This window comes from Chrysochloris asiatica, unplaced genomic scaffold, assembly GCF_000296735.1.
Source record: "Chrysochloris asiatica unplaced genomic scaffold, ChrAsi1.0 scaffold00245, whole genome shotgun sequence".
Lineage (NCBI taxonomy): Eukaryota > Metazoa > Chordata > Mammalia > Afrosoricida > Chrysochloridae > Chrysochloris > Chrysochloris asiatica.
The window spans coordinates 3,961,021-3,974,356 of record NW_006408763.1 but is presented as its reverse complement, the minus strand read 5'-3'; the positions used below and the strand labels follow the sequence as shown (position 1 = coordinate 3,974,356).

The 13,336-nt window shown below is 35.2% G+C and overlaps 1 protein-coding gene across 1 annotated transcript in view; it reads right to left on the bottom strand.

Moving 5' to 3' along the window:
- Positions 1 to 13,336, bottom strand: part of PSME4 (proteasome (prosome, macropain) activator subunit 4) — a 122,577-nt gene that overhangs the window by 77,536 nt on the left and 31,705 nt on the right. Inside the window, exons 4-7 of the mRNA XM_006873538.1 lie at positions 4,662 to 4,706; positions 2,468 to 2,617; positions 1,206 to 1,269; positions 308 to 382 (exon numbers count right to left, since the gene is read on the bottom strand). Of these exons, the coding sequence (XP_006873600.1) occupies positions 308 to 382; positions 1,206 to 1,269; positions 2,468 to 2,617; positions 4,662 to 4,706 (334 nt within the window). The remainder of the gene's footprint in view (positions 1 to 307; positions 383 to 1,205; positions 1,270 to 2,467; positions 2,618 to 4,661; positions 4,707 to 13,336) is intronic.

Below are 13,336 nucleotides of genomic sequence, written 5' to 3'. Positions count from 1 at the left end.
ATGAGTCATAATCACCACAGAGTTCTTAAAAAACATTAATGTATGGAAGGACTTAATACTTTACAAATTATTCTTTCTGGTGCTTATAGTTCATGTTCAACATCAACTAGACAAAAGAAGCACATATTTATGATGTCTTGGCTTGATCTGATCAATTACTTTTTGGAAATAAAATGACCCATCCCTCTAAATTATCTTTATATAGGTTTTTATTATTTTTTTAAATATTTTTAGGTAGTGTCTGAAATCAGTATACAAGCACATTTCCCTTGATAATATAAAGTTGATGTCCTTGCTACTGTATTACCTTTGGTACATACGGATCCCAATTTATGTACCCTATATTATCTGTAGCCAGTCGTGCAAAGAGATTTACTAGTTGCTGAAAGAAAACAGAGAAAGTTCAGTAAATACATTTGTTGTCTGTTAATTTGATATGACTAAGATTTTTTTTTCCTTTTTAGTGAAAATACACACAAAAAACATGACTATTTAACAATTTCAATTTATACCATCAACCTCTGGTAGTGGTTATGAATCGGGCTGCTAACCTCAAGGTGAGCAGTTCAAAACTACCAGGTGTTCCGCAGGAGAAAGATGAGGTTTTCTGCTCCCGTGAAGATTTACAGCCTCGGAAACCCTGTGCAGGGTCACTATGAGTCGGAACCGACTCCACAGTACTTAACAACAACAACCTAAAATCAATTCCTACTGTAATACTTCTATAAAGGGGAAAAGACAGAAAAATTTTAAAAAGACAACCTACAATAGAAATAGAAAATGAACTGAAACAGGGGGGTGAACACATCAATTCCATGCCTAGTACTGTGTTGGTGTATACAAAATGAAGAAAAAAAGGATTACAATTCATTCACCATACAATATACAATCTGACTCCTGGATATTGACAAAACCAAAATAAATGAAATGTCCTAGTGTGGTATTATAGGATAAACACTCAAAGTCAGTTTGAACCACAAAGTTGGTGGTTCAAACTCACCAGCCACTCCTTAGAAACTCTATACAGGGTTGCTATGAGTCTGAATCAACTTGAGAGCATTTAACAACTTCTATTAAAGATAGGAAATCAACTGATATAGAATTGTTCACAACAATGCTAATAATCAATCTTAAGGAATGACATTACTCATAAGATGAAATGACATATTTATATCCAAACTAAAAAGTATGAGAGAGATACTCACCCCCTCCCACTGTGGGAGATTTTGCACTGAAACCCAAAGGCCAATTAATTCATCAAACCAAAGTCTGAAGAAGAAAAATGTTGTTATGGATAGCAAGTGATTTACAAAGCAGTGCAAAGCCAGGTATCCTTTGTATTTTTTTTTAGCCTATTATTCTTACTGATAACTATACAACCTACAAAACATAATATTGAAAGTTATAAACTTAATGGAACAAAGGAGTATTTTTTGGTCTGAATATTTTCCTTTTCAATTTGTGCTAAAAATAACCTCATCTATTGAATTTCTACTTTATTGTTAAATACTTTACACCTATCTGTAAGTTTAGCTGTCCTCTCCTGCCTTTTTTTTTTACCTTTGCTATTTGATCTACAATTTCCCTTACATTCTTTCCTTTTAATAAGCCAATTAGTAATTACCTCCATTAAGTAATACAATACAGTTAATGTTCCACAAAAGAAATGTGAGCCACAAAGTGCTAAGTACAATTACAAACAAAAAGAAGAAAATGTAGGGGGGCAAGCATGTTGGGGCAATATCACTGAATTTTTATAAATATCAAATTAAAATATTTAGAACTTTTAAACAACATATGGCTCTATAAAAACTGTATTTAGAAAAGATTTAGCACAACACTATAAAACATGGGGATGGGGAAAAAACAACTAAGCATGCACCCACTATGCAATGAAAATTATTATTACTGGTTCCAAGTCTTTTTTCCAAACTTTTTTCTTTTCTCAGAAAAGTACATTATGTATTTTTTGATGGGAGGTATGCCATTCAACACATTTTGTATTCTATGATTTATTATATGCCTACTGTCACATAAATAAATAAATAAAATCTTACAGACCACAGAAAGACTATAATGAATAACAAGTTGAGTATAAAAATCTCCATACAGAACCACATAAGATGAGGACTAAAACAAATTTTAGGAAAACTTTTCCTTCTCCTAAGGGTTATGAAATTCAACATGCCTATCACTGCCTATTTACTGATACTACTTTTTAGTAAATTGTTTGTGTGTCTATATTTCTTGCTGTATTCTAGAATTCCTCACACACACACACACACACACACGCACACACACTCAGGAGTCCTTTTCAGGCGCTGTAGGATAAGCACATGGTGGAAAGGCCAATTTGAACTGCAAGGCTGGCAATTCAAACCTATGGAGCTGCTCTTCCGAAAGTCAATACATGGTCGCTATGAGTCGGAACTGACTTGACAGCGCTTAACTACAACAACATACTTACTTAAAACCTTTATGATGAAGTTCTGGAGGAAGGGAGGTAGGAAGAAATATTTCAAAATAAGTGATGGCCTTTTGCATTGTTACATCAAAAGGGCACATTAAAGGCCGCCACTCCTCTAGCATCTCAGCTGTGGCATCTGCTGGAAAATACCTATAAAGAAAGTTTTTCATTGTATCTGATCACTGGCTAAAAGCTTTAAATAAAAACAGACATATATGACTAACAAAAAGCAGGCAGAATAGATTTCTCAAAATACGGTATACAACACAAATACAAATGCTGACTAGCCTATAAATACCCATCAAACTTAGAATAAGGTATATTCTCTATAAGACTTAAAATTCCTCATATAATAAATACTTGGTGTTTTTTGGCTGATGGTGAGCGGCATGGAGGCTCCATACAATCAACACTGGACTGTGAACCAAAAGGTCTGCAATTCTAGTCTGCTAGCCACTCCACGGGAGGAAGATAAGGCTTTCTGTTGCCACAAAGACTTTTTATAAAAAAGCTTCAAAAACCCTATATAGAGTTGCTAAGAGTTGGAACTGATGTGGCACTTAACAATAACATCAAATTGATAAAACTCATAAAATATGAAACCACCCAAATCTCCTATAAAGGCTAATAATAATGGCTATGTGTGTGTATGCTGTGTAATCACAATAGAAAAAAAGTGTGCCACGTAGAGACCAATCTATTTTTAAAAAAGGACAATCAGAGTGAGAAGAGAAAGAACATCAGCTTAGGAATCTCTAGGCACCTCTGAACAAACTGTTTGACCATTCTATACCACATAGTACTCTAGTATATAAGATTAATGTGGGCTACAATGATGTAGGCCTATGAACTCTAATATTAATCTTTCAAATTTTATGAATCTTTTAAAGGGCAATGGCATTTCTGGGAGAGAAAACAATTAAAATCTAAGGTGTGCAAACACACAAGATATGTGAATAGAAATGTATAATTATTAAGTGTACTTACAAAGCTTAAAAACCATACCTCATCTCTTTTATATATTAAAAAAAAAAAAATCAATCAATTTCTAGTAATACTTTCATTGAGTTCTCCATGGTTCTGCCAGGTTAGTTTTTTTTGTTGTTTTGTTTTGTTTTTTAAAGTAAGAGGAAGACTATGTTCCACCTTTGAAGAACTCATATTATACATAAATTTATCTTCCGAATTTTTCTGAGTCAATTAAAATCATTATTAGCCTAGCAATCCAAACTAAAAATGTAGAGTTCCATGAACTGCCTAAGAAATTTGATGACAACATGGTCCCAAAGACTAGCATAACATGACACTGCTCAGTGATGGCACATGACTCAGGCTTAAGCTTCTTAAAAGGGAGAAATCATATCCTGAAAATACAGTAGCCCAAGACCAAGCAATAAGTACAGTAAATTAGTAATACATATCTGGTTTATTAACCAACTTCGATTTGTATTGCAAATATGATAAATGCAAGTCTTTCTATTCAAAAGAACTCACTGCATCCATTGCAGGAAAATAATCTAAGAACAGCCTGATAAAAACAATAGCTTAAGTTTGTAGAATTGGACTTTAATTAAAATAAAATTATCCACATTCATCTTTACAGATCAGTATGTTGTTGTTATTATTGTTACTGTTCTGTCAAGTCACTTCTGACTCATAGCACCCCTGTACAGGGTTTCTGAGGCTGTATATCAATATGGGACATTTAAAGTCAAATTTTCTACTGAAAAAGAATTCAGCAAAAACAAACACCAAAAAAACACATATAATCCACTTTCTTGTCATTACTCACATTTTAATGTAATACCAACAATGCTCATTTTGGAAAATGTTTTTTATATGAATAACAAACAAATGCCAACATACTAGGAAATGCATTCAAATAAAGAAGATTTAAGTAATTCATGGTATATTTACTTTATAATAAAATAAATGTCCGACATGCATGTTATTTAAAAAGTTCTGAATTTATAAATGAAATATGAAAAATTCACGAAGTAACTTACTTGTTCAAATTATTTAGTGAATAATTTGAAATTATTTGTGCTCAATAACTAACATTACAATGTCAGGAACTATTCTATACCTTTAATTTCCTCTTCCAAGTACACTCAAGATGGAAAACAAAACAACAACAAAAAAAAAACAACCAGAAACAGCAAGGGTCTTTTTATAAATTGAAAAAGCTACTTACGGTCGGCAGCTTTTCACGAGTGTTTTGAGAACATTTTCTACAGAACTGGGGGGAAAAGCCATTAGAAAAATTAGACTAGTATATTTTAAGAACACATAAAATTAATAAATAATACAGTCTCTCTAAGATATGCTCATATAGTTAGATAATATCTATAAACATGCAACTAACCCTTCACTCTCATACAGAAGGAATTGCAAAGACTTAACTACCTAAACTCCTTTTTCTAATCTATCTTTCACCCTGATATTTCTCTGCTACAAGCTAAATGAGGAGACAAATGTTACACTGAGGGGCAAATCATTTTCGATCTTTACGAAGTAGGCAGCAATAACCACATTTATCAACACTTCAAGAGGTATGATCAGAGGCCTGAAATTTCAAAGAGTGAGTTTAATAAAGTGGTTTTTATACAGAACATTTTACAAATAGCAGACATACCAAACATGATGGGCTTTCATTATATAACTGCCAGATATCAGCTTTATGTAGCTAATGGATGAAAGTTCTATAACCCTGCAAGTTACTTTATTGACAGCAACCATTTTTTTATGAAAAAGAGTAACAGCCATCATTTTGACCAGCTACTTAAATGTGAGTTGAATGAAAAGTAATAACTTACTTTTTCCTTATAGATGCCTCAAGTGAATACATGAGACCAAAACAAAATTTTACCTACAAATTTATAACTGATTATAAAGAAAAGTCAACTGACTGACACGTTTTAACAAAAAGGTCAATGTGTAATAATTTAAACATAAATGGCCAAAATGGAATATTTAAAATATTAACTATATCATAGTCACAAGAGGGGAAAATACAATAAAAAACAAAAGGTAATTCTGAACCAAAATTTAAACAAATTTGTTGCTACTTACAATATGGTAGATACATTTAGAAAAACTATGGAGGGAAGGGGTCATTTTCAGGCAGGGTTTCCACCTGATACTTTTTCATTAAAGCTTCTTGAAATTCTTAAGTCCAGAAGCTTATACAAATTCTCTGAAAGTTTAAGAATTCATCTGTGAAGAAACTCCAAGGAATAACACAAAGCAAACTCAGCACAAGTCATCCATAGACTATATAACCAGGGCAAAAAATTAAAATCATGTCAAAACCACCCAGAGGAAAACTAACAAGAATACTAGGTTACAACTCCTCAATAAATATGACTTCTACAATGTAAAGGAATCATGGAGTACCTCCTCTGATTACTAAAGAGAAGCTCCACTTGATCTCAAAAAAAAGGTTAAGCAATTCAGAAACAAAACCTTAATTTAGAGGACACCTAAATTTGCCCTGTAAGAAAGGACGAATTCCTCTCCAACTACATTGACAGGTCCCTGAAAGCCACAGTTGTGATTTTTACTTCTGGGCATTTCTAAAGTGTCTGTAACAAGGCTATAAAAACATTATTCTTATATCTATCTATTTATAATACTCAACAAACATTTTCTAACAAAAACACAGATATCTGAATCTTTTTTACTTTGAAGAAATTTAGAAACAAATCATAGAACAGGCAAGGTTTACAGATCGTCATCTAGTTCCAAATTAAACAACAGATTGACTTAAATGCAGACTTTAAGAAAAGGTATTTCTAAAATTACAAACTATCTACCTAAGGAAATAAGCAGAAGATATAATCATTGTGTCAGTTATTAACATTTTGTGTTCATGGTAATTTTACAATTATTTTACTGGTTCTGTGCCACAAAGTGCTACACAGAAAACCTGCTGTTTCCACTGATAACTTTACTATTCTTCCATCAAACTATTAAATAATGTGAAAAATGATTCCAGAAAGTAAATCATAAAAGATTGCATAGTTACATGGTTTCTCGGGTAATCGAGCTCCCTTGATTCTTCAGAAAAATAGGAGGCTAATTATAGTACTTGATAGCTGTCACTTCATTCATTAGACAACTACCAGGGAATGTGGGAATGTGATTTAGTTCATCTAAATAAAGGCAATTATAATCCCAACCTGTACCATTGGATTTATGTTCTTTATCCAAAAAAGGGTACAATCTCTCTAACCTGTGATATCTGTATATTGACCTTTTGTGATTCTTGTAATCTCTCAAGATGAAGGGAGCAATGTTTCTGTTTAAAAATAAAATAATAGGTTAAGGCTAGATGCTACTAGACTATATTTTACTAATTTTTAGAGGGAGTGAAGTAATCACTATGTACTTTGTCCAGTTGTTGAACTTTATAGTACTACTGTGATAACAATTCAAAAAACCCTGTTTTTATTTTCCATCAAAAGGCATCTACAGAGTGACTCATCTTTGTAGATGAGTTTTCTCATGCCCTATTTCCTTTTGGAGCCCTGGGAAGGCACTGTAGGATAAGCACTGGACCGTAAGGTCTATTTGAACCATGAGGTTGGCAGTTCAAACTCACTAGTCAATCCTTGGAAGCCCTATACAGAGTTGCTCTAAGTTGAAATCAACTAGATGACACTTTACTATTTCCTTTTAGAAAAGACAAGTTAGGTTGAAAAGAAGCCATAGGATAGTCTGTAAGCGTTTGTGGTATTGGCTTAGAAAAAGATCTAGGCTTGAATACCAGTGCTGGACTACTAACTGAAAGGCTGGCAGTTCAAACCCACCAACCACTCCTCGAAAACTCTAGACAGGGTCACTCTGAGTCAGAACTGACTCAATAGCACTTATCACCAATCTCCCTAATAAGCCTCAGAATTATGAGTATTGCCTGTGAATTCTGTGCAGTCACTGCAACCAATTATTAAACCTGCAGAAGAAGTATAGTGGCTGGGGTATCAGGATGGCAGGTGTCACAGTTGGTAAAAAGATTGGAGGGTAGAGGCATGCCTGACCTCTATCTCATATAACTTGTTTTATGCTATTCACAGTAAGAAGTTCTGGTGTGGTTGGTAGTCCAAAACCACCAGCTGCTCCTTGGAAACTTTAGAAAGGGTCACTATGAGTTGGAACCAACTCGTCAGCACTGAATAGCTACAATACATAGTAAGTGTATGAGACATTGTTTCGTGAAATAAATCATGCTCTTAACGCTCGCTCATGTGTTCCCATGAAAAAAATAAGTAATTCTTGTGTTACTAGTTCACAACTGCTTATGTGATTCTAATTTCAATTTTCCTAAACCCTGTACAGGGTCGCTATGGGTCAGAACCGACTCGACGGCACTTAACAACAACAACAATTGAATAAAAGACCCACAGAACTTTCTTATAAGTAGGAGACAGAGAAAGGAGAAAGGGAAAAAAGTTTGATGATCATTTCTTCAAATACTAAAACTCACTGTCATCAAGTCAATTCCAAGTCACAGCGACTCAGCAGCACAGGTGGGAAACGTTAAGCCCTCAGGCCTTATTCATTTGGTCTGGCCCTGCCAAGGCAACAGCAGTTCCAGCTACATTGTTGTTGTTATGTGCCGTGGAGTCGGTTCCAACCCAGTGACCCTGTACAGGGTTTCCAAGGCTGTAAATCTTTAGGGGAGCAGAAAGCCTCATCTTTCTCCCGCGGAACAGCTGGTAGTTTCGAACTGCTGACCTTGAGGTTCACAGCCCTATTCGTAACCACTACGCTACCAGAGCTCCTTTCCAGCTACATTAGGGGTGAGTTAATTAAATGTTTGACCAAGTTTAGCAGACTAATTTTTTTAAGCAGACTAATTTTTAAGTTGATAATTTTGTATGGCCAATAAATAATACCGTAAAATTTGGCAGAAAAAAGATCCCCCCCCACCCCTGCTGTATACCATTTGTGAGGCTGTTAATGTCTACCCCACAGAGTGACTATTGTTTGAACTGCCAACCTTGTGGTTAGCAGTCCAGTGCTTATTCTACAGCCTCAACAGGGCTCTTCTCTCCAAACAACAGAATAAGGATTTTGAAATACATGACATTTGAAAAGAGTAAGGGCAAATACCTAAGGCACACGAGTTTACCACTTGGAAAGTTAGTTAGCCAATGAATCGACCTTTGATTACAGATATAGGAAGTATAACGTCCATTCCCGCAGCAACCCTCCAGGTAGGCATGGTGTGCAGCTTCAGCAGCATGCCTGCCTGGCCACCTCTTGGGTTGCTGCCTGTGGGGGAATGCTGGGCTGCAGTCATTCCTGTTCTGCTCAAGGCTTACAATTTCTAGCAGGCTCCCCAGAGCTGCTCCGAGAGTATCATACAACTAGGAGCCGTAGTTGTTGTTAAGTGTTATCGAGTCATTTCTGACTCACAGTGACTCTGCAATGAGTTTCCAAAGAGTGGTGGTGGTTATACACCGTGGAGTCGGTTTCAGCTCATAGTGACCCTGTACAGGGTTTCCGAGGCTGTAAATTTTTACTGGCACAGAGTAGCTCGTAGATATGAACCGCTGATACTGCAGTTCAAACCAACCTTGTGGTTGCTAATTGTTGTTGTTATTAAGTGTCGACTAGTCATTTCCAACCCACAGCAACCCTGTATAGGGTTTCCAAGGAGCAGCTGATGAGTTTGAACTGCCGACCTTGCAGTTCCAACTAACCTTGGGATTCAGTGCTTGTCCTTTAGCACCACACCAGGACTCCATGGTTGCCAAGTATAACTTTGCAAATCCTGAGGCTCTAGGTGCTAATGGAGAGTCAGAGCAGCTTGCCAGGGAGTTACTTTGATATATGGGTAAGCATCACACAATGTCAAGGATAGTTATGTGATTTGGGCATTGTGAGTATATAAAATTAAATAAAACCTTTTAGAGCCAACTTCTGTTTTCATTCCACTGCTGCTACTGTTTTTGAAGCTGCCAGCACAGGTTTCAGGAACAGGAGGCACAGTAACCAATGAGGGAGAGAGTTGAGTGCACCCAACCCAGCACCCTGGGCAAAAGCCTGAGAGCCCACGCCCAGGGTTGTGTCCAGTGCCTCATCTGCAATATCCTACCCATGGTCCAGTGTCATAAGAGTTTGGGCTTGGGGGTCTTTAAATCCATTCAGGTAAAATAACATAAGGAAAACGGTTTTCCCTTTTAAACAAAACAAAACTAAAAAAACCTTATGGGACCAAGGACATAAACATGGTGTATGTGGTCAGATGCATGAAGAGACACGTTAGCAACACATACTTACATGTATCCAGAATATACACAAACATACTCATGTGTACTATATATAATGTGGTATTTGCAAAACACTCAAGCCACATAACTACCCTAGACTTTAAGGACACATACCTGTATAAAAATAGTAATTCTAAAAATAGTATGAACACTTTAGAGGCATGCTAGTCAGCTGACAAAACTGTTTCAAAATGTGTCACAATACATCTAAGATAAAAATACCCAAAAGAGAGTATCAATTCCAAGTACAAGCCTTATTAAATAACTCTGTAAGTTGTTTTTAGAAGTGAAATGTTTATAAAATGTAATAAGTTACTTCTTTACTGTAAACATTTTAAGCACTTACTGTATTAACATGCAGGCTAAATAAAAATTTAAGTGGGAAATAAAGTTTGTGTGTTTTTTAAAATTATTTCCTCTCTGAAATTCAGTGGACAGAGTAGCTGTAATACATAAAGAAATAAAGGTTTGCTTGTGTTCCCAGTTGGTTTATTTTATATTTCTGCATATGAACCAAGACTATTTATGGCTCTGCTGTTTAAAATCCAGACAATTGGTTCTGCAGTGTGCTAAAGAAAGTCCAAGAGGCAAAGATAGTGAAACTCTTAAAGTTATATTTTTGTAACTATATACAATGTGACCTGAATGGAAACAAAGAGGCATTCCTTTCGAACAAAGAGGTATATGATGACAACAGTAAAAGAATTATAGAAAATTAGAAATAATTAATAAAGAATTAGTGTCTTAAAAATGGTTTAATTGCAAATTTTAAAAAAGAATTTTTACAAAGACTAATTTTTAAATTTTGTTTTATAGTGCTGCTTCTCAATCAGCAAACCAAAAACCAAGCCCACTACCATTGGGTCAATTTGGACTCACAGTAACACTGTAGGACAGAGGTGAACTGCCCCATAAGGTTTCCAGGGCTATAAAAATCTTTTTGGAAGCGCGCTACCACACCTTTCTTCTGGAGTAGCTGGAGGGTTTGAACTGGCAACATTTTGATTAGCTGTTGAATGATTTAATAAACCTTGCCACCAAGGCTCCTTGCCCAGCAAGACTCCCACCCTAAATCCCCCCAAAAAACAAAGCCGTTCCAAAACCTCAGTATTATTTTGAATTCCTTCAAATAGGAACAACATATCATGAAAGGCCTGTGCTTCCATACAGATTACAGCCAAGAATACTCTGGAGCAGTTTCTCTTTAACTTCTGGGGTCTCCATCCACCTGAAACAACTCTCGACAACAGAATCAGCTTGCTTATTTGGATAGTGAGCAACCTAGTGCATTAAGTGATCCAAGTCACTAGAGCAATATGGATCATTTTCCTAAAACATCAATTTTAGTCAGATACACAAAGAAGAAAACAGTTTACTTATACAAATATTACTTAATAAACTTAATATAGATTTGAGTATTTATGATAAAATGTGAAATAATCCAATAAATAAATGTCTCATAACAGACTGCTTCAGGGAATGCCTTGGAGCCCTAGAAAAAGGAAGAAGGCATTGAATAGAAAAGTTGAGAAGCAATGACACAAGGAAAAAAAATAAATACTGGGTTGGTAAGTAGAACACCTGGGTTCCTGTCCAGCTCTGCAACCAACAGAAAATGTACCCTAAAATAAAACAAGGACGAGGCATGATTATAGTTAAAGTAAAATTACATCCGTTACATAAAGTTTCAGCACATTCCATCTTTTTTTTCATATGAAATATGAAACACTCATAGGGTATACATTTACGATTCATAGGTGTTCTCTTAAATTCCACTAAGAGGTTAAAAGAAAAAAAAATGCGAACTTAATAATTAACAACTTTAAACATAAAGCTTTTTTTGCATCATGTTACTATACACTCAATCTTCCAAGAATATAACTAGCATGCAAACTGAATGAAGACTATACTCTGTTTTGTTGAAATTTTTCCTAAAGTTATTAATTATCCTTGAAAATAAAATTCTCAGTGGTATTGCAGCTGTGGCAGTTTATTTGCTAATAAATTATGCCTGTGTCAGTCTGCATGTATTGTTGTTGCATGAAAATATGTAACGAAGATTAAAGACTATCTTATTACTCTTAAAATCAAGTGTCAATAGGCAATTAACAGAAATACAACACATGGGAACTCACAGAATTTTTCCATTACTGTCATTCTTTTTTGGTATGTCACAAGAAAAAAAAATTTAAGTTTTGAAAATTATACACTGACATTTATTGTACATCATTCATCTGTCAGTTTGTTGCACTTTGGTAGCAAAAGACCTCTTTAAAGTATGAAAAAACAAAAATGTCACTTTAAGGTCAAAGATGCACATGACTCCAAGCCATGGTATTTTCAATTATCTCATAAGCATGTGAAAGACGGACTATAAAAAAGGAGGGCTGAGTGAATATGATATTGGAATATCAACAATATTGAATATTCCATGAGCTTCCAGAAGAACAAACAAATCTTGGAAGAAGTATAGCTAGCAATGCTCTTTAGAAGCAAGGAAAGCGAGACTTCATCTCACTTCATTTCTATATGCTAGCAGGGGACCAGCAGTTCCTGGAAAAGAACATCAAGACTGGCTAAGTAGAGGGTCAGAGAAAAAAAGAAAACCCTCAACAATGAGACTGACACAGTGGCTGCAATAATGGGCTCAAACACAGCAACACCTGACTGTGAGGATAGGCAAGACTGGGCAATGTTTTGTTCTACTGTATAAAGAAAGGGTTGCTATGAGTTGGTATCGACTCAACAGCATCTAGCGATGATAACATTTTTGTATTCTGATACTACTTGTTAGGCTTTCTTTTTTTTGTTTAACTTACTGATTAATATTCCTCCCAAGAAATATATTGTACAATTTCTCTACTGCTTCATAAATTACTGTTTCTTTTACCAATTGATCCTTTGCTTTTACTTGTAATGATGTTTATAAAGAAATATTCTGTTAGTTTGTTAACTAACATCAGACATCGTACTCCATCAGATATCATTACATGAGGAATTATTACTATTACAGGCTAAAATAAAGCCAGCTCATCTATAAAAATATCATGCTTTTTCCTCTCAGTTGAGCAGTCTGAAATTAAAAGCTTTTATCATATTTCAGTAAGCCTGGTCTTTTATTATTTATCCTAGCACTACTTTTTATTTACTATTCACCCATACTCCTGTACTTTCATTTATTTGTATTCTTATACACAATGTATTAATATTTTATCTCTTAATTCCATACATTAATTACAAACAGCTCCAAATAGCTGAATACATTGTATCTTTTAGTGTAATAATAACTGCAAGTTTGAAATGCTTATCTATCTATCTATCTATCTATCTATCTATCTATCTATCTATCTATATTGTTGTTATTGTTGTGTGCCGTGGAGTCAGTTCTGAATCATAGCGACCCTGCACAGGGTTTCTGTGGCTACAAATCTTTATGGGAGCAGAAAGCCTCATCTTTCTCCCGTGGAACAGCTGATAGTTTCGAGCTGCTGACCTTGCGGTTCGCAGCCCGATTCATAACCACTACGCTACCAGAGCTCTTATTGTTGTTGTTGTTGTTATGTGCCGTGGAGTCGGTTCCGACTCATAGCGA